We start from the raw sequence: 19,969 nt of genomic DNA, 5'->3' as shown, positions 1-19,969 counted from the left end.
TTTTTTTTTTTTTTGTGGTAAGATGGAGAGGTGTGTACAGGATTTAATAAATCAGTTCTTGTCATTTTTTGTTTGAGGTAGGTGCGTTAAGGTGTGAATTTCGCTTTGCTTTGTGAGTGGAATGATTGTTTGTGTAGTCCGTTTGCGGCTTCAACTAATGTTTCACCTGATTGGTATATTTGCTTTGGTAGAGTCTGTTCATGTATGGGTGAAGCTGTTCTGAATGTTTTCTTGTTACTGAGCTGCTCCTGTAGGTTGTTTTTTCTGGCTTCCAGCCATGCACCAATAGCGCTTGTAGTTTGTCTATTTTTTAGGAAGTTTGTGCATTGCAGTAATGTTGATGAATGAGTGCTGGTGACTACCTCTTGTCGGTTATGTGAAGAACTAGTACAGATGCCAGACTCGTGTTCTCTTGTAGAAGTTGCTGAAGGTTCTAGTGGATGTTGTTTCTCCTTTACTTGCTCATATTTTGTCTTCCCGAGGTCATCTATTACGGTTGCAATGTGTCTTATTCCGCCAATGTGGGTGAATATTGCATTTAAGTGTGGGCTACTGTATTCACGACAGGGAATAAGGGGGAAAGGGGTAGACTCTATTGGGATATTTTGGGGAAATAAACGGGCTCGTAGCCGAGCTGCACAATCCACGTAGAGACGCAGTAGGTCAATAATGGCTTCTAGAACTGTGCTCAGTTCAGTGTCTGCCACTGCTCGTACGATATTACTGCTTTCCCTGGTCTTTTCAAATGCCTCTGCCTGCTCTAGTAAGGAACGCAAGTGCTGCTTTTCTTCTGCGTTAAGTGCAACACGTTCTTCGAGTAGTCGCTCATTCGTCTCTTTTTCACGAATTATATGATCTTGTTCTCTGTTTTTTTCCTCAAGGTTATGAACTCTTTGAAGGAGCTCCTTTATATATGTATTTGAATCGTAACTACCTGTTTGATTCAAACTAGCGAACATGTTCCCTGTAGATGGAACACTTGCTGTTGTTGTTCTTGTGGTGTTGGTAGTTTTTACCGGAATGTCAGCTACATTTTCTGCAGCTTTTTCAGGTGATTGCAGTGTACTTAAGTGCACCTCAGTTGTTATGGTGCCACGGTCGACTGTAAGTTTTTGACGATGACGCGGCTTTTTAGCGTGCATCTCCTTTAGGAATACCGAAGTGCTGTTAGCATCACCATTGTTCTGTGCATCACCTCCCATCAGATATCTTAGATCCTGTAGGAGAGTGTCGTTCTGCATATTAAGTGCCTGAAGTTCCTGCTTCGCTAGCTGCAGCTGTTGTTCACTCACATCTCGCTGTCGCCGCAGCAACTGCTGTAGATTTTCTACGCCAGACTCGGCCGCAACACGTGCGTCACGCTCCAGTTCCAACGCGTTCATCAGTCGCTCGTTCTCTGCGGCAAACGCTGCGAGTTCTCCCCGAACACCGGCGAGGGCCCGCGCCTCAATCTCGTCCATCACATCACCTTCACGTTTGCGTGCGCGTGTATGTGTGGTGTGATGGCCGTGTTGTTGCTGACTGTTCACACCCGCCACTGCAAGTGCACGCCGTAACTGTGCCACTTCGCGTCTTAGTCCGCGGCATTTTGCCTCCAACAACGCTGACTGTTTCCGCTCTTTTTCTTCTTTTTCTTGTTCTTCTTGTTGTAATAGTTGTTGTTGTGCGATGACTTCAGCACCGTGTTCACGGCCCCGCAACGCTGCTTCCTGCACACGCGTGAACTCCCGCTCAATGTGCTCCTGCAGGTGCTGCTGTTGCTGTCGCACTTGTGCCTCCAAGAGGCCAAACTCATCCCGCCACTCGCGGTTCTGCGCTTCGAGGCGCGCCACATTTTGTGCGAGTGCGTCCCGCTCTTCCCGCAGTGCGGCATTCTCTCGCGCGAGTGTTGAGTTCTCGCGCTCTAGCCGCCGCGCCTCATTAAAGACGCGCTCCAGCTCTTCTGTCTTCTTCTCCAACTGCTGTACAGCGCGTAGATAACTCAGCGAGGATGGGGATGACTCCATCTACACAGCCCGGGATGTCTCAGGGGTGAATAACAACCCTAGTAGGGGCTCTCTTCTACTTGGGATAAAGTTCAATAAGATAAAGAAACAATAATAACAAAGAAGGTATTGCAATATGAAATGGGTAAAGGTCGTGGAAACACATACACAGAAAAAAAAAAAAAAAAAAAACACATAATACATATAATTACAGATAGATGCATACATCATAGCAGAATAAAAAAAAAGAGAGATAAAAATGGAAAAAGTGAATAAATAAGTATCAAAAACAAAACACGCATAGAAGCATAAAAACAAAGTCATGAAAATACAACGGGCATACCTCGTAATAGAAATATATAGTGCACCTACTACACCAAGAAAAAATGGTGGTAGCAAAAATACACAACAGTACAAGTTCTTTTTTTTTCAATATTATTTTTTTTTTCCAGATCTCAATACTGCAAAACCAAAAAGAAAGCAAACAAACAAACAAACAAAAAAAAAACAAGTCATGAGAAAAGATAAAAAGAACAATATTATCACCATATCGCATAATGTTCCTCCATCACTCCTGAAACATTTTCAAAGGAATATGACACTCCATTCACATTAATCGTACCATCAAATATACCCCAACTGTGGTCCAGATTTCCTCTTACAATACCATAATGGAAGTTACCGTCATGTGCGTCAACACGACGGAAGCGCAGGTGAACACCGTCACCGGTAATATTCCAAATAGTATTACCACGATCATGATCCTTTTCATCACTTTGGGGAGTAACATATATCACCTCCGGTAGGAAAACAACTGCTGTATCAATCAGCAAAGCTTTTCCAGAAACAAAGAATGTGTTCTCCACACTCTTCTTGTCAATATCATAGGTTCCTGCCGACAGGTGAAAGCCGTAACCATCAGGTGCCGTGGCAGAGGCCCAGTACCACCGTGTCTCTCGTCGAAGAAGTCCCCGTGTATAATCCATTGAAAGGAATCCCGCACCTCTCCACTTTTGTTCACCGAGTTGTAGTTCAAGTGGGGCTTGGAGTGGTGCAGCAGCCACTTTATTCACGAGTGCAGCACGACGTGGTCCGAGTGGGAAAACAAAACCAAGGAATTCTTCAGGAAGAGAAGCCGTGGCAAATACCTTGTACATCAGTTCTTGTTGTTGTTGATATCGCGTTGTTGTTTTATTCGCCATATATTGTGATACTGATCCGGCAACTTCAACATGCACACTGTCACCTGTGAAGGTAATAGCAGCGCGCTGGTTAATAAAGGGTGCCTTAAACTCCACCCGATGTCCAGCGGCATTTGGACCAAAGTTACCAACGGCGTTTGGAACCCATTTACCTCCAAAAAACGGTGCAAGCAACGGAACTACACTCTTCGACTTCCAACTCTCCCCTGACTCCGCATTGTAGAACTGTACGCTGAAGATTGAGACGTAGTTAAACTGAAGCACGGCTAACCCAACAAGCCAGGGACCGGCGGTGATTCCAATCCACACAAATTCCTTCTTCTGTGTATACTGCTGAACTATATTGAGTGGGTGCAATTGTACCGCATAGGAAGGTTTTAGCGTCCGTCCCCATACATAATGATTAGTTGTCGTATTGTACGAAGAAATGGCTTGCTGCAACGCGTGAGAGAAAAACTCACGGCGCACTGCACTTTCTTCTGCATATCGCGGGTCTTCCTTGTCCGTCCGCAGCCACTGCACCACACCAAAAGCAACAGCGGTGAGTAACACGCCAACACCGGTAATGAGTCCAAAGTATCCCATTCAAGTAAAAAGAAAAAAAAAATCACCTATGTGGCTAGCCTTCTTCCAATGCATTCACACCAGGTTTAACCAAAAAAAAAAAATATATATATATATATATTTCAACTCTTACTGAGAAAATCAAACACTTGAAATATTAATATATTATTTTTAACAATATGAATACTCATATATATGTATATATCAGAACACATGCCATTTCTTTTTTTCCTTCCTTCCTTGGTTATATATATTGTGTGTGTGTGTGTATGTTTTAGTCCTCCACCCAACCTTACAATTGGTACTAGAAACATCCAACCCCATGTACGACCCACACATAGAATGTATTTTGTTGCATTCTTTTGTATCTTTATTTTTCTCTTTTCGAATATATATATATATATATATTTCTTTTTTCCTTTCGTTTTTGTTTTTGGTACTTGAAAAAAAAAACAAAAAATAATAATTCAAAATCGTTTGTGCGCTTCATGTTTCTTAAAATAACTCGTATATTCCTGCTGTTTCACCACCTTACGGAATTTTCTCTCTGTCGCACTTGATTCTTCGTTAGGATTGTCCAAGTCTGGTCCTCGCATGGCGTCAACACCCTTTTCAATGACATGCTTTAGAAAAAGGTGCTGAATCATACGAGAGAGTGTGTTTGCCAACATTCGCGCGTTTCGTGTACCACAATTACTTACACCGAAACATCCTAAATCGTGATTGCAACTGTAGCGGAAAGATGACGCAGAGGGTAAATAGTCAATTCCCAATACACGCTGCGTCAATTGCAAACAACGGTCATTATTAAGCCATTCTACACCAAAATCATAGTGTGGATTATTTGCTTCTATACCTGCATCACCCAATGCTGTTCGTGCATGCCGTATGGCATCAAGAGAAAGTAAGAGTAACTTACCATAGTCTTCCACGGGGGCATGAAGATTTATTGAGGCGTTAAGAAGTGGAGGAGCAGAATTTTCAACAGAACCCACCTTTAGTGGGTGAAAGAAACCCTGGTGCTGTAGTGAAAGACCACTAGGCTGATAAAAAAGTTCATTAGGATCACGCCACAACTTTGGTGGTCCATAACCCGCTCCATGGCTCTGCGCTGGTTCAAACACTGTCTTACGTATAGATGCCTCAAAACTAACTTCCTTCAACTGCCGCTCAACAGCTGCTATTAGCAACGCAACAGAGAAATGGGAAACGCTACGGAAGTGCCACCCTAACTTCCCCCGTGGCAACTGTGATACCACCTTTACATGTGGTGAAGTACGAAGGTACTGTATAAAGTTCTCTCGTTGTTGTTGACCGGTGAGAGGTGTGGAGGAACCAGCGGCGAAGAAACGGTTAAGTGGTTCGTATACATACTCTTGGGTGGCAGCACAAATATTCCATGAAAAATGTGGCCGCATCCACTTCACCCCTGCATCCCTCAGCACCTGACGATCATCTATAACTCTTGTAAAGGCTAAAATACTGCGCGCCGTAATGGTCTCATCCAGTTTCTGCTGCAGCTCTGGTAAGTACTGCACTAGTGGAGTATGGAGATTGAAGAGACCTTTACCATGCAGCTCGCAAAGATATCCCGCCGTCACGGGTAGTGAGAGCACACCATATGTGAGTGGATCCTTCAGTTTCATGTGGTTTCCCTTATCGTCCATCTCACGTGGACGTGTGCCGTCGCGGTAGCCGCTGGCGAAACAGAATGGGCGGCCGCCGTAGAATAGACCGCCTTGATATCCCGGTGCCGCCCGCAGTCGCTGACTGTGTCCACTCATCATTAAGTGTGTAAGCTCAAGTACACTGCGCACAACAGGCGGAATATCATCCTGCATACTGCGCCGCATCTCCTCAGGCGTTACTGCAGCCCGCTGTTCACGCAAAATATCTTCGCGATCAAGCACCGGTGGAAATTCCATACCAATCCGACGCTCGGCGGAACTCTGTGCCGTCTTCTGCTGATGTTCTTGTGGTTTCTCTGTCTCCATTCTATCTTTTTGCAGTTCTTGGTTTTCAGTGTTCATAGATCTTATTGTTGTTTTTGTTCTTGTTCTTGATGTTGTTGCACCCCACAGTATGTTTTTATTCGGTTTTGCTGATCCCTATTATCTTCATTCACTACACACACTTTTCCCAGAAAGAAACGAGAACGAAAATAAAAAAAAGACACCATTATTAATGCACCCAATATAAAAATCACAGTATTTCAATTGAGTTACCATCATCAGATACCGCAGAAAAAAAAAGGGAGGCAATAATAACATATATATATATATATATATATATATATAATGAAAGACTGAAACTTCTCCCACCACCACAACCATCACCTCACACACACACACACAGAAAGAAAGAAACAGAATGGAAGAAAAATAATTTCAATTTATTCGAATGATGTATAAAACTTACGAGATAGACCTTACTATGCAACACGTTGTTGTGATACAAGCATCTCAAGAAGATCGTCTGCTGCATCCTGTGCAACGTTACTGCCACTGCCACGTACCTCTGCGAGAAACTGTTTAGTATTCCGCCAGTGTTGCTTAAGTTTGAGTAATGATGTCATAGGCTCACAATTTGGCCTCGTGAGCTTTTGTTTCTTTACAATTGTAATACGACCTTGCCGGCGCCGATCATCGATCCATTTCTTCGCTGAAATAGTGTTGTGAAATGCCACAGCTTCTGCAGCAATGGCTGGTGCGTAACCAAATTGCAGTCGGTCTGTTGGGCAACCCTTCCCATACTCATCCACTTCCACAGCAGAAGCATCAGCATCCCCACCAGAGGAATGAGAAGAAGAAAATGCATTAGCAAGAGCTGCACGCAAAGCCTCGTTTTTACTAGACTGCTGCTGTTTCTGTTGCTCTTGATGCTGTTGCTGTTGATCTTGTGATTTTTGCCATTTGGGGTGACTCTTAGCAGATGGTTTTCCTTTTTTTACATCACTTCGTTGTTTGTGGCCTTTAGTTGGTGTCACCTTCTCTCGTTTGGCTGTTGGCATCTTTGGCATGCTTGCTCTACTCCGCCCCCTTTTTCGGCAAAGAAAGGGGAAAAAAAGTATTGATAACGTAGAATTAAAATAGGTGTGTATAACAATCACAGATACATATATACACACGTACACGGAGGAAAAGAGAGAAAAAACGAAGAAAAAGAAAAAAGAAAAAAAGATCAATAGACCAATGGATGAGAGACAATGAAACAATAACAACAACAACAAAAAAAGTAAAAAGAAGAAAAAACCTTTACAAAGAAGGAAAAAAAGGGTCCAGTAACACTTAAAAAAAAAAAAAAAAACAGGTAATATGATACTGCCAAAAATCGGATATCATCCTTCACTCCTTTTCTTCACTTAAACTCTTGCGTGGTCGTTTTTGGCGTGACACACTTTTGTGTTTCCGAGACTTTCGTCTTTTGGTTTCATCATCACCTTCATCATCTGTATCGCTTTCATTCTCTTCCCCTTCCTCTTCATCATCATCATCATTGTCTTCATCACCACTGCCACTATTCTGACTGTGGTTTCGATCAACTCCTTTATGAGTCTCACGTCGAAGTGTTTTCATAGCTTTATGAATAAGTTTCATGATTTTCCTCGTTTTCACCTCCACAGCTTGCGCATCTGTGTATTTTGGCAACTGCTGCGTGAGCCACTCTTTCCCATGATCGAGAAATGCAACACGTCTCTGCAGTTTCTCTGACAAAGGAGATGTTATTTCGGCAAGTGCCTTTTCGAGTTCCTCAAATCCACGTGAAAGTTGTTGTGTAGCGTCCATAATAGCAACGGCTACTGCATCCCGTGCGGAGAACTTCTGTGCTACTTCAATCATTTTTTGCACAGCTTCCTCACTGAGCCGCTCTTCATTGGCGACAATGAGTGTTTTCGTGACGTGTGCGAGTTCCTCTGTTGCGGTGATGGTGAGAATACCGTCTGCATCCACGTCGAAGGTGACATTGATGGTGGGTTCTCCCTTCTTTGCACGAGTGATGCCGTCAAGGACGAATGCGCCAATCTCGTGATTGTGCCGTGTGAGTGGCCGCTCGCCCTCAAAGACCCGCACCTCCACTTCCTCTTGATTGTCCTCCACCGTGCTGTACTCCTTCGACGCGCGGTAGGGGATGGTGGTGTTGCGGCGGATGATCACATCAAACTTCCCGTCATCCACCTCAACACCAATGGAGAGCGGCACAACGTCCATCAACACAACACCCGCCGTGCGGGCCGACGGCACATGTCTATTCTCCTCATCGGCATTCACCTCATCTCCACTACAGTGTTGGGCGGCGACAATATCGGCCTGCACGGCGGCGCCAATAGCAACTGCCTCGTCAGGATGTACCGCACCGGAGAGACGCGAGGAGGGAAACATTGACTGCAGACGCTCTCGCAATACCGGAATGCGGGAACTACCGCCAACAAGAAGAACATCGTCCACATCAGCAGGTGTCATCTGCGCATCTTTCATCGCCCGACGTACAACTTCCATACAACGGGCAAACACCTTCCCGCACAACTCCTCCAGTTTGGCGCGAGAAATATGAAGAGTATATTCTTCACCATCTGGTAATACACCATCTAGCACGAACTCCTCCGAAGGGGCATGCGAGAGAACACGCTTTACCTGTTCACATCGTGCTAATAACTTGGCCAATAATTTGGGTTGTTTTTCCGCATCTACACCATGGCGACGTTTCAGGTCGTCTACCACATATTGCAGTAAGGCCCCATCCACATCCTGTCCTCCAAGGTGTGTGTCACCCGCCGTCGCCCGTACTGCAAAGGAACCACCATCTATAGTAATGATAGACACATCAAATGTACCTCCCCCAAAGTCAAATACTAACACGTTCACAGGGCGATCACTACCTTGGGCACCAGCACCAGAGCCAATTCCAAGACCATAGCACAGCGCAGCAGCAGTTGGTTCATTCACAATACGGAGTACCTCAAGACCGGCGATACGGGCAGCAGCCTTCGTACGTTCTCGCTGCGCATCATTAAAATATGCGGGAACTGTAATGACTGCACGTCGCACGTGTTTACCAAGAAATCGTTCTGCGCACATTTTAAGGTATGAAAGTACACGAGCAGAAATCTGTTCTGGTTCTAGTCGTATTACTTCCCCATTATGCTCAACAGTGATAAGCACACTGTCCCTCTCCCCCGCTTCGATAGAGAATGGCCAGCGTTGTGCGTCCTCTTGGATGCACTTCTCACTAAACTTGCGGCCAATCATACGCTTAGCGTCGTATACAACCCCCCGCACTCCGCGTGCTGCCAAATGTTTGGCACTATCCCCAACGAGCACATCGCCGTTGTGAAATGCGACACAGGACGGTGTGGTACGGTTGCCTTGGTCGTTCGGAATGACCTCCACTGCGTCATTGCGGAATACCGCCACACATGAGTACGTTGTACCGAGATCAATACCAATAGCCCCGTTGAACTCCTCCATTCACGCTCTTCAATGGTGTGTTTGTTTTTTTTTTTTTTATTTCTGTGTTACCTTCCTTTTTTTTTATTTATTTCTTTTTTAGTTCTCGGCTTAGATTGGTTTTATTATTCATTATTTATGATGTGCATTTTACATTTGTTTTCGCATGTCACAATAGTTGAGAAACATGAAACGAAATAAAGGCAAGGAATTCAATTGAGAATAATACAAAAGAAGAACACGAAGGAAAAAGGAATAGAAAAAAAAAAAAAAAAAAAAAAAACAACAACCAATTCTTATGAAAGAAAGATTATTAAAAACTTTCCAGAAATTAATGTCAAACGAAAAAAAAAGAAAAAAAAAAAGGTACACACACACAACACAGATATATATATGAGAAACCGTATAGAACCAAAAAAAACAGCAGACTCACACCACCACCGCCACTACCACTACTCCACGTGTTCAAGAAAAGCAAGGATAAAAAAAAAAAAACATAATGTAAATTTCTTCAGGCAGTTGATAACTTTTTTATTTGTTTTCCTTTCATACATTCAAATATACATCAGAATAATAAACCACCACGTAGATACAAGCGTCTCTGTATTTCTTCCATATATTCCACCCGAGCACGGGCACAAGTCTCTGCGGCAATGAGCTCATTGATCTTACTTCCCATATGTGCCAGGCGTTGAAGCAGCAACTCTGTTAAATGTCTGTCAAAGTAACGGGCCTCGCTTGCAAAGCTCAAGTGTCCTCGAAGAAATCGCGGCAGAAGGGCCTCATCTCTATACATAACACAACCACGCTCTAACAGTGCGGCAAAGCTTTTATAGAACTCTTCTTGAATGTGGCGCCGCCCCTCCTCCTCTGCAGTCATCAGCAGCCGAAGTAAGGGATGAGGAGAAATACAACTATCGACACCTTCACAAAGCACCAACAATTCCTGATGCTCTTCCTGCATGATGGTAGATCGAAAACAAACGTGAAGTGAGAGAAGAAACTCCGCACGACCTCGTCGTTCCTCTAAAGAAAGATGTTTGCGAGTAATATTTTCACGCGAAACCATCCGTTCCACTGGAGACATAGATGGTAATATCAAGTTAGGAAGAGTTGATTTTTTCATTGACGCCACCTTTTCCTTGTTAGTAACCTCTTCGGTAGTAGTAGTAGTAGTAGTAATGGCGGTACTTCTCGCCAGAGCAAGAAGAAGTTCTGCACGTTCCTCCCACTGCAACTGTAATTCCCCAAACTCGTTCATTATATTCTCTCGTTCTGAAGCTTCTTGTATACAGAGGTGATGAACTGATATGGCAATAAACGTCTTGGTATGTCGCAGGGCCTCACGTTCTTGTTTTTCTTGATCCTCAATCCGTTCTCGACCATTACGCACAACAGAAAATAAGATATGCATCATTTTATATAATTCCTTGTTAGCCTGTAGAAACCGTGCTACAATTGCCTTATATTCTCTTTCCATTGGTTCCTCTGCCTTTTCATCAAACCAAGCAGAGAACAATTCCACGGCTGTATTCACATGAGTTTCTGCAGAACTAAACTCTTGGGTGAATTTCCACACGGATTGTCTCTCTTCCTCCCATTGTAACTCTAAGAGGTGTACCATCTCTTCTGCTGTTTTCTTTAATTGTGCTTCAGGTGTTGGAATCCTTTCCCGTTTACGACGCATACGCCCAAGTGTAGAGTGGAAAAACCTTTGAATAATACAAGAAACACTATCAAGAGATACAAATTTTCTTCCCATACCATTTTTGAATGCCATCTTCCAGAGTAATGTACCTCCAAATGATTCCTTAAATTTAATGCGAAAACGAAGAAGATTGTCCCAACGCCATTCATTCTCTGTCATGCGAATAAATTCATTATGCTCTTCCTCCACAAGAAGCAAACGTTGTCGTTCCTCTTCGCAAAGAACATACCACCTTCCCTCCACTGCTGACATGCATCTTGACATGGAAGCCTCCGCCTCTACTAAGACAAGGGCACGATTATCTTGTTCTCCAGTCTGTAACATATTACGGCACATTTCTTCTTCCTGTTCAATAAGGAGAACAGCGGTGTAAAGAGATCGCCAGGCCCATGGACCCTGATTTAAAGCCGTATGATACAATTGAAGAATGTTAGCTTCACCTTCTTCACGAGCTTGTAATGCTTCTCTTTCTTGTGTTTCTTCCTTTTCACACATATTTATTTTCTGTATGAGTGAGGTAGAACCTTCAATCCATCGAAGTAAACGCCAACGAGGATATGGCTGTACTGGTTGCTTTCTTACATACATACGGTATGGCACACGAAGAGGTGCGACTACAGGTGGTATGGGAGTTGTACCATCATCTGTAGCAAAGGTGTAGGAGCGGAGTCGCTGCATTTCCATTTCTTGTAAATTGGATGTACGGTTCATTAAAGTATAAACAAAGTAATCAAATAAATACTGGTATGACATCTCTGCAGCTCGTTCAAGAGCCTTCTTCTTGTTCTCCAGTTCCTCTGGTGAAAGAGTAGTGCTAGTAGAATGCAAGTTTCGTTGCATACGCTGTATTACATTACGAAATTCACTCGCTTTCATTTGATGACGTTTTCGAGTTACACATTTTCTTAACTCTCGCATTTTACGTTCTCCCCATGGGGTAACACCCAACATGCGCCACCAACGCTGAATTTTAAGCACTGCAGATAAACGTGCCTGACAGGATCCATAGTAACACAACTCTTCCAAGAAATTTCTCGCGTGTGGTTCTTCTGCAAACATTATCTGTGCTCTATCATGTTGCCAGACAAGCTGTAAACGCTCCAGGCGCTCATCACAAATAATACAGTAACGCATTTTTTGTTCCTCTTCACAGATAGTATAGTCCATAAGAAGATCTGTTCTTCCTCGGTAACCGCCAGAACCAATATTGCGTCGAGTGAAAATTTCGCTTGTTGGTCCAAATGGTTTAGTCGGACGAAATGCTGATTGGGCAATGCGGCATTCCCAGTCACGTACACCCTTTAAGTCTTCGTAAATACACTCCGCGGAAGCCGCCTCACGAACTGCACGTCGTCGTTTCTCCTCTAGTAAAAATAAATCAACCAATGACATTATATGTTCTCTTGCTCCTTTTTCTTGTTCGGCAATGTGAATACGCGCAGCTGTCTCAAGATGCAGTATATAACCCCGTGACTTGTAGTTGGATACACCTTGCATATATCGCCATCGCTGAAGTGCCAATGCCTTCGCCTCCGCAGCGGCTGTTGTTCGTTCCACGCGAGCCTTTTCTTCCTGATATTGCCACAACATCCTGTAGCGTTTCTCATGCTCGCGTCCACAGATAACAGTACGGATTCTACGTTCCAAGGATTCCAGGTGTTCACGCTCCGCTGCGGCTTCCAGTGCTGCGGCTTTGCATTGTAAGCGTTTTAATTCTTGTCGACGAGTGGTACGATCAACGCACGGCAATACAGTATTCAATTCGGTAGTGAGAAGGTCTGCTGGTGGTGACGGTACTTGCACCTGTGAAGTCCACAACTGCTCTTTGCCGGACTTTTTGAGAGATGGCAAGACAAATCCCTTCATTGTCTTATTACCCCCTTTATCGAAGGTTATTTGAAAAGTAAGAAAAAGAAAAAAGAAAAAAAAAAAAAAAAACACAGAAAGAAGAAAAAAGAAGAAAAGAAAAGAAGTAGCTGTATTAATTAAAATATGAGTTTGACAAGGGCACTTTCACTCAACCATTATAAACAAAAAGGTCTTAGAAAGCGTGAAGAAACAAAAAAAAAAAAGAAAGAAAAGATTCAGAGTGATCTTGGATCGAATATCATTTCTTTTTTTTTTCTTGAAAGGGTGGGGTAGAGTTTACTTTTCTTCTATTTTCTTTTCTTTTTTTTTTTTTTTTTACCCCCATTCTTACTACTACAGAAGACCTTCCAGCGATGACTGCCAAAGTCGATCTTCACGTCTTGGAAGAAGACGCACAGCATTAGAGGGATGAATCGTCCTTTGTCGTGTTGATGTTACCTGCTGTAAATGATTGTAGCATCTCATAATATCACTATCATCATCAACATCAGCTGCATTACTATCGGTGATATTGTCGCTGTTGATATTACCAGGACTCATATATTCTGTGATTGGATATGTTTGCCCGGTATAGACAAAGCCACCCGTAGTAGCATCTGCCGCACCACGACTATCACTCCTACTGGTGGTACTAGCGATGGGAGGTGTTGTCTGGTCAACAAAGATCACATCATCACTATTATCATCAGAACCACTCTCCTCCGCATTACTACCCTCTACTGAGGAAACAACCATTACTTGTAATGCAGCTGATGATTTTCTCTCTTTTTCTTTTTCTTCTTCTTCATCCACATCTACAACCGGTGCTGAACGTGGACGTCTGCAATCATTTAGCGTGTCGCATTTCCCTTCACCATCACTGGACTCTATACCCTCCTTTATTCTATCACCAGCTAATCTTTTAGGTGTTGGCTCCTTTTGTGCATGATAGCGTGATTTCAAGGAACTCAACTTTTTTCGTCTTCGTTCAGTCAATCGTCGCTGTTCACGTACTTCACGTTCTAATCGTTCTAATGTAGAAGATGATTGTGTTATGTATAATTCTAGCTCTGTGGCTGTCATGCCATCTACACAAAGTTCATCTTCAGATACTCTTGATCCACTCACTAAGGGTAATGGATTTGGAAGAATCTTCGACAAGGAATCAACCTCTGCTTGCACTTCTGAAAGTCTCTCATGCAGTAAGGCACAAGTGCGTGTTAACTGTGTCACATTTTTTCGTTGTTCATAAAGTGCACGAAGATGAGCAATATTAGTCTTCTGTTTATGATGTACTTTCCCATATTGTAAAGCAACACCACTGTTATTGTCATTGGTCGGTCTATGCATATCTCCTATGCTGGGGAATAATGGAATAAGTTTCTGAATAGGGGAATGACATGCCGGACACGCAACAATACGACTATGCTTATCGCTGTGAATTGTATTACTCTTCTCATCCTTACTGTTACTATTATTACTGGAGGTAGTAGATGTGATGTTTGCATTTTCAAAAGTAGCATCAACATCACTACTACTACTCTGCAAAAAGGGAGTCGTTGTCACAATTCCATTTAAATCCGCTCCGTCAATAAGTTGGTGTAGTTTTCTTCGTTTGCGAATATAGTCCACACACCCCACGTGAAGAAGATGTTGACAAGGCACGAGAAGTACAGCCCGCAGTGCCCCATCATCTGCAATTGGAATGGCACATTCACAGCACTCCAGAGGTACACCGTACATTCTCTTCACCCCACACAACGTCCATAATCAGAAATCACATACAAATATAAAGTACAGAAGAAAAAAAAGGAGGAAAAAGAAAAGTTTCTCAAAAACAAGAAAAAAAAGGGCCACAAGCATATGAGGAGGAAAGTAATGCAAGAAACTATTTATATATTTTTTTCTCCAGAGGATTATGGAGCCTACCCTCATTTCATGCCGAAAAAGCAAACAAAAGAAGAAAAAAAAAGAGTGATATTTTCCCTTCTCCTCCAATTCTTAAAACTTCATGCCTTTCTTCAAGAATACAACCGTGGTCCAGGCAAGGAAATTCAAAAAAAAAAAAAAAAAAGGAGAATAGAAGAAAAACCGATACCACATGGTATATACCTGAGCGCATACTCGCCCACACACCCTCTTTCTTTCTTTCTTTCTTTCTTTCTTATACTCTACATCAAACTTTACGTGGCAGTGGGTAGCACACGACGCTTTGGCTTCGGTAGTGGTGGCATTCTTGTAGTATTTACCACTGTGAAATATTTGAATTTTGGCGCTCGGAGTGTCATTCGTTCAAGCAATTCAGCCGCCATTTGTGGGCACTGATCCACATTCGACAGTGTAAGTGCCTGTAGAGATGGAAACATCACACGCATATCCATCTCATCATTGGATTGCACAATTGATTTCTTTCCGTTCTTGCGAGTCTTAGCATCTCTTGGGGATTTTATCTGTGACCGCTTGAACTCATCAAGGATGTCTACATTGGAGAGATTTAGTGTGAGTTCTTGCAAATCGGGGAATGGTTGGTTGGGTAACAGCAGTTTGAGAAGTGCATCACGCTCCAGTGCACACCACAGCTTTACCCGCCATTGTCGCTGCGGGTTGCGTAACATCTCAAAAAACTCATCCTGCAAGATTGCAGGTTTTGGCGTTAAACCCGCAGCGATTGCCTGATCTCGACGCGACCCCACAACAAGTTGTGTTAATGCGGAAAGACGTTGCCACCACCCGGGTGACCACTGCGAGAAGAGTTCTACACCGATTTTTAATGTCTGTAACTTTGGGGCTACAAGATAAAGATCACTGAAAAAGTACCGCAATAAATTGGGATTGGAATGACAGTCCCACTGAACACCCCGAAGATCAAGAAATGTTAAAGAGGGTAGTGACTTCACAAGGGAAGGAAAAAGGTGCGGGCTACAGAAAGGAAGCACAACATTTATCGGTAATGAAGAGGCATACTTTGCATCAACAAGGCGTAACTGCTGTACAAACTGACCTCGCTTGTATGGGGCGAAAAAAGCGCAAAGAGAGTCCGCTACACGGTCCTGCGAGAGACTCTCCAGTGGGATCATATCTGGTGCGATAACGGCAACCGGTGGAGTAAGCCCAATCACAATGCGTCGTAGACGACGACAGACGGAGCCAAAATACGCCAGTTCACGTGAACGTTCGCCAAGGAATAGACAGATATTTCGTAGTGTATCGTCCTCTAAGAGAGCAATTTCATCACGCAAGACAGGCACCATCTGCAGAACCCGCAGAGCCTCTCGCGTCGCAGCATGGGGATCAGGTCTCAAATTATCCTGTATCATATCTTCTAGGTTTTTGTAGCGTACAATCGGTTTTGTGCGATGTGATAACAACACATTATCACTATATTTACTGTTTATTAGAGCAGTTTCCGTCAGTGCGGCGTCAATCTCTGAAAGAGCAGCAACTGCACGGTGTCGCGTACGCCGAGATGTGCCGCCATCTACTGCTGCTGCCATTATACTCTAATGGAGAAAAACTCTATATTCTGTTTATCTATTTTCTTCAAGATTTACCTTCCTTTTGTATTTCCTCTTTAACAGAAATAGTACACACAATTGTACTCCCTCTTCCACCACCTTCTTAACAAATATATGTAAAGGCGGTAACGAGAGAACAAACAAAAGCAGTAAAAAAGTAAAAAAAAAAAAAAAAAAAAAAACAGAGAGAGAGAGAGAGAGAGGGAGGATCAATCTCGAATAAGATTCCCACTTGGGTCAAACCTCGCAAACAAATAAATACAAACAAACGAACAAATAATTTATGAAGTTACAAATAATTACAACAATAGCGTATTCTGACAATGCACGGGAAAGGGAAGTATTAAATATCAAATTCACTATAACACCAGATAACTCACCTGGCAGCACTTATACGAAGTGGCAGATTCTAGAGTCCCTTCAACTCCAGAGCCCTCTACGTAGTGGGACTAGGAGTAGGTGGGACGGCAGAGAAAAAAAAAAAAAAAAAACAGATCTTAAATCCTTTTTGAAAAACTGAGATGGTGGTTTTCTCCAGCCATCAAGAAAACAAAAAAAAAAATGAAAAAGACAATGAAGCACAATCCCAACCTTAAATTACTAGAGCAAAAACAGTTGCATATTCTTCTCACAAATTCCTACAAAAAAATAAAATAAACCAAAAGCACAAACTCCACCCCCTAAAAAAAAAAAATAATAATAATAATAATAATAATAATAATAATAATAATAATAATAAAATACACATACCCTCTAGTAAATCTTTTTATTGCATACTTTGCATTTCCCTATTTCTCAGTTTTTACTTTTCTTTCCCCCATTCCCATTTTCTTTTTTTCTTTTTTTTGGGGGTGGTGGGTTCAAGAACTGGCTGCTTCTTTTCGCTCATCCTCCAGTTCAGCCGTTGTGGCTTTAATACGCTCCGCCACCGCTGGGGAGATCTTGATGTCCTTAACAATATGCCATTCCCCATCACGACAGGTGACTGGGAAGGAAAATATAAGGCCCCCGGGTACACCGTATGGGTTGTCATCTGAGTACACTGCCATGGAGACATGTGTACCCTCCGGTGTACCGAGTAGCCAATCGTGCACATGATCGCAAGCAGCTTTGGCTGTACCAAGGCCTGACGAGAGACCCCGTAATTTCAAGACTACAAACCCACGTTCTCGCACAGTTGTTATGAACTCTCCATCAAGAAATGCATCATTCTTAATAACCTCTCGCGCGGGTACACCTTTAACAGTGGCGGCATTTACATCTGGCACCTGCGTACTGCTGTGGTTTCCCCAGATGATACAGTTCTTCACATCCTCCACGCGGACCTTTGCACGTTCCGCCAGAAGTGCTCTGGCGCGGTTGTGGTCAAGGCGTGTGAGGGCTGTAACATTTTTCGCTTTGATTTTACCGCCTGCGGCCTGAAGTAGAATAAGGGCGCCGGTGTTAACTGGGTTACAAACAACACAGACATGGCAATCGGGGGATGCAACCTCGCCCAGTACACGTCCTTGTTCGGTAAATATCTTTGCATTCGCGCGCAGGAGATCCCTACGCACCTGTCCAGGTTTGAGTGGGACTGACGCGAGGAAGATAGCGACATCGGCACCTTCAAATGCGACTTTCGGTTCGTGCGTGATGACGATATCATCCAGCAGCGGGTAGGCACAGTCAATAAGTTCCGCGCGTACACCCTGGAGTGCATTCATTGCCGGTTCAATGTCAAGCAGACGGAGTTGCACATGCTGTGTTGGTCCAAGCATACGGCCTGAGGCAATGAGTGGAAGCAGCGAGTAACCAATCTGACCAGCAGCACCCGTTACTGCCACACGTACAGACGGAGGAAGTTTCGGCATGTTTATTGCTCTTTCTTTTTGTATTTGCTTGTGTATTTATGTATTTGTTTGTAATACTTTTGTGTAGTAGAAAAACTCTTATTGTAATAGAGGAATAAGGAATAAGGAACAGTAGTAGTAGCAATAAGTAAGGAAGAAGAAGGTAAACAGAAGATGTATCCATTAGTGAAGTCATATAAAAGAGTATCTGGGGGAAAAGGAATTCTTCTCATAGCAGACAGATGCAAGTATCACAGACTTTGCATGAAAGGGAGAAGATCCCTCCAACAACAAACACACACACACCATTCTTTTTTCGTTTTTCACCTCTGCCGAAGTGGGTGAACCACGAATACGCGGTCAAATAGAAGAAGGGTTGACCAGCTGAAGTGCAGTCAACACAGTGTCCACGTTAGAGGAAGCACTTATCAAAAAGGTTCGTTCAATCTCGTAAACGTGATCACACGCGTCGAAGACGATTTCGTCGTGAAAAGAGACTACCACATCTTCTTTATCGTCTGTGAACACCGTACGCACTCCCACGCTACAAGGACTACGAGCGGCACACCACGTTTGAGGTTCGCCTGCATATTTCCACTCTTTTATCGCGGATGCATTCTGCGCCGCCAAGTTAACGGCCACATTGGGTGCCGCTGTAATACGCAGAAGTGTGCCTTGTCCATGACGAAGCGTCAGCGTGCAATACGGCGCCAAATGTTTCTCTATAATTGTCGCGGCGTCTTCCTTGGCAAGTAGCGCCGCAACCTGACGAAGTACCTTCACATCTGTGGCCGCCCGCACAGTGTGGAGCAAATCGCGGGCCTTCAGTACGAGCAGACTTTCACTGTTCTGCGACTGCAGAGAGTCGCATGTGCGTTCAAGCACACGGCAACGTTCTTCGCGTGAGATGCCCTGAAGATTTTCTACCCACTGAAGTACCAACTCATCAAATGTGGCCCCGTCCATTACTGGACATAGCACGTCAACGAAGAAAAAAAAAAAAAAAAAAAAGAACGATTATAAGCAAAATGGAAAAAAGAATAAACCATAGACACCAATTTCCTCAAACACAGACACATACAAAATAAAAAAAAAAACTACCAACGAGGTAACGGAAGAAAAAGATTATGAAAGTAAAAATAAAAACGAAAGGCAATACAAACTCACAATAAATATCAATAAGATAAAGAGAGAATATCACTCTGTGTTCCCGCTTACGCCTTAGCTGTCTTGGACGCCTTCGTCTTGCGGGCCGCACGAGCCTTCTCAATGCGCTTCTTAGCAGCAGGCTTGCTGTCAACCTTCTTGGCGTTCTTCAACAGCTTCTTGAGTGCCACCTTGTGCCATGAGACGGGAGCCTTCTTGTCGTTCTCGTCAAAGACCTTGCGAGTCCAGTAGGCGCGTGAGCGCTTGGCAACACGGAGTTGATAGCGTTCAAAGTCAGTGGATGTTGCCATAGCCTTCTTCGCGGCGATGCGTGTGGCCGCCTTTGTGGCGGCGTACTTCTCGAGTGTCTTCTTCTCCGCGAGGGCGGCTGCGAGGGCCTTTGTGCTGCAGTTGCGCGACACGGCAACGGTGAACTTGAGTGGCTCAACGTTCTTGAGGTTCTGCACGTGGCGCCACATCTTCTCATCGCTGGGGTTCTCCACAAGCACGCGGTTGGCGTCAATGATGTCAACAATCACACCAACACGGTCCTGACGGGGGCCGCGCATAATACGCACCAAACGGCCAGCACGAATGTAGTTTGCGTTCACCATGATTATCCTGCTCTTGTTTGCTGCCTAATGAAGAAAATAATAATTTGTGTTTTGTAAATAAATAAAATATCGAGAAAAGAAAAAGGGAAGAAAAAAAAAAAAAAAAAAAAA

At 43.6% G+C, this 19,969-nt stretch overlaps 11 protein-coding genes across 11 annotated transcripts; all 11 read right to left on the bottom strand.

Annotated features, from left to right (window-relative positions):
• Positions 1-86: 86 nt before the first annotated feature.
• On the bottom strand, positions 87-2,006 carry TM35_000241330 (uncharacterized protein; the record flags this gene model as incomplete). The annotated part of the gene is made up of 1 exon (XM_029027545.1): positions 87-2,006. One exon carries the CDS (start codon positions 2,004-2,006, stop codon positions 87-89), a length of 1,920 nt encoding a protein of 639 aa, XP_028881049.1.
• A 521-nt stretch (positions 2,007-2,527) lies between these two features.
• Positions 2,528-3,772, bottom strand: TM35_000241320 (uncharacterized protein; the record flags this gene model as incomplete). The annotated part of the gene is made up of 1 exon (XM_029027544.1): positions 2,528-3,772. One exon carries the CDS (start codon positions 3,770-3,772, stop codon positions 2,528-2,530), a length of 1,245 nt encoding a protein of 414 aa, XP_028881048.1.
• A 446-nt stretch (positions 3,773-4,218) lies between these two features.
• On the bottom strand, positions 4,219-5,781 carry TM35_000241310 (uncharacterized protein; the record flags this gene model as incomplete). Its single annotated transcript, XM_029027543.1, has 1 exon — positions 4,219-5,781. The coding sequence occupies one exon, from the start codon at positions 5,779-5,781 to the stop codon at positions 4,219-4,221; it is 1,563 nt and encodes a 520-aa protein (XP_028881047.1).
• A 401-nt stretch (positions 5,782-6,182) lies between these two features.
• TM35_000241300 (uncharacterized protein) lies at positions 6,183-6,770 on the bottom strand (the record flags this gene model as incomplete). Its single annotated transcript, XM_029027542.1, has 1 exon — positions 6,183-6,770. One exon carries the CDS (start codon positions 6,768-6,770, stop codon positions 6,183-6,185), a length of 588 nt encoding a protein of 195 aa, XP_028881046.1.
• A 325-nt stretch (positions 6,771-7,095) lies between these two features.
• Positions 7,096-9,216, bottom strand: TM35_000241290 (heat shock protein 70; the record flags this gene model as incomplete). The annotated part of the gene is made up of 1 exon (XM_029027541.1): positions 7,096-9,216. One exon carries the CDS (start codon positions 9,214-9,216, stop codon positions 7,096-7,098), a length of 2,121 nt encoding a protein of 706 aa, XP_028881045.1.
• A 544-nt stretch (positions 9,217-9,760) lies between these two features.
• On the bottom strand, positions 9,761-12,769 carry TM35_000241280 (uncharacterized protein; the record flags this gene model as incomplete). The annotated part of the gene is made up of 1 exon (XM_029027540.1): positions 9,761-12,769. One exon carries the CDS (start codon positions 12,767-12,769, stop codon positions 9,761-9,763), a length of 3,009 nt encoding a protein of 1,002 aa, XP_028881044.1.
• Positions 12,770-13,105: 336 nt separating this feature from the next.
• On the bottom strand, positions 13,106-14,494 carry TM35_000241270 (uncharacterized protein; the record flags this gene model as incomplete). Its single annotated transcript, XM_029027539.1, has 1 exon — positions 13,106-14,494. The coding sequence occupies one exon, from the start codon at positions 14,492-14,494 to the stop codon at positions 13,106-13,108; it is 1,389 nt and encodes a 462-aa protein (XP_028881043.1).
• Positions 14,495-14,934: 440 nt separating this feature from the next.
• Positions 14,935-16,245, bottom strand: TM35_000241260 (uncharacterized protein; the record flags this gene model as incomplete). Its single annotated transcript, XM_029027538.1, has 1 exon — positions 14,935-16,245. One exon carries the CDS (start codon positions 16,243-16,245, stop codon positions 14,935-14,937), a length of 1,311 nt encoding a protein of 436 aa, XP_028881042.1.
• Positions 16,246-17,126: 881 nt separating this feature from the next.
• TM35_000241250 (putative cytosolic malate dehydrogenase) lies at positions 17,127-18,119 on the bottom strand (the record flags this gene model as incomplete). The annotated part of the gene is made up of 1 exon (XM_029027537.1): positions 17,127-18,119. The coding sequence occupies one exon, from the start codon at positions 18,117-18,119 to the stop codon at positions 17,127-17,129; it is 993 nt and encodes a 330-aa protein (XP_028881041.1).
• A 339-nt stretch (positions 18,120-18,458) lies between these two features.
• TM35_000241240 (uncharacterized protein) lies at positions 18,459-19,064 on the bottom strand (the record flags this gene model as incomplete). Its single annotated transcript, XM_029027536.1, has 1 exon — positions 18,459-19,064. One exon carries the CDS (start codon positions 19,062-19,064, stop codon positions 18,459-18,461), a length of 606 nt encoding a protein of 201 aa, XP_028881040.1.
• Positions 19,065-19,312: 248 nt separating this feature from the next.
• On the bottom strand, positions 19,313-19,858 carry TM35_000241230 (putative 60S ribosomal protein L14; the record flags this gene model as incomplete). Its single annotated transcript, XM_029027535.1, has 1 exon — positions 19,313-19,858. One exon carries the CDS (start codon positions 19,856-19,858, stop codon positions 19,313-19,315), a length of 546 nt encoding a protein of 181 aa, XP_028881039.1.
• Between the last annotated feature and the right edge of the window lie 111 nt (positions 19,859-19,969).

This window comes from Trypanosoma theileri (genome assembly GCF_002087225.1).
Source record: "Trypanosoma theileri isolate Edinburgh chromosome Unknown TM35_Tth_24_V1, whole genome shotgun sequence".
Taxonomy (NCBI): Eukaryota; Euglenozoa; class Kinetoplastea; order Trypanosomatida; family Trypanosomatidae; genus Trypanosoma; species Trypanosoma theileri.
The sequence above is the reverse complement of the archived record's forward strand: the minus strand, read 5'-3'. Positions and strand labels throughout refer to the sequence as shown.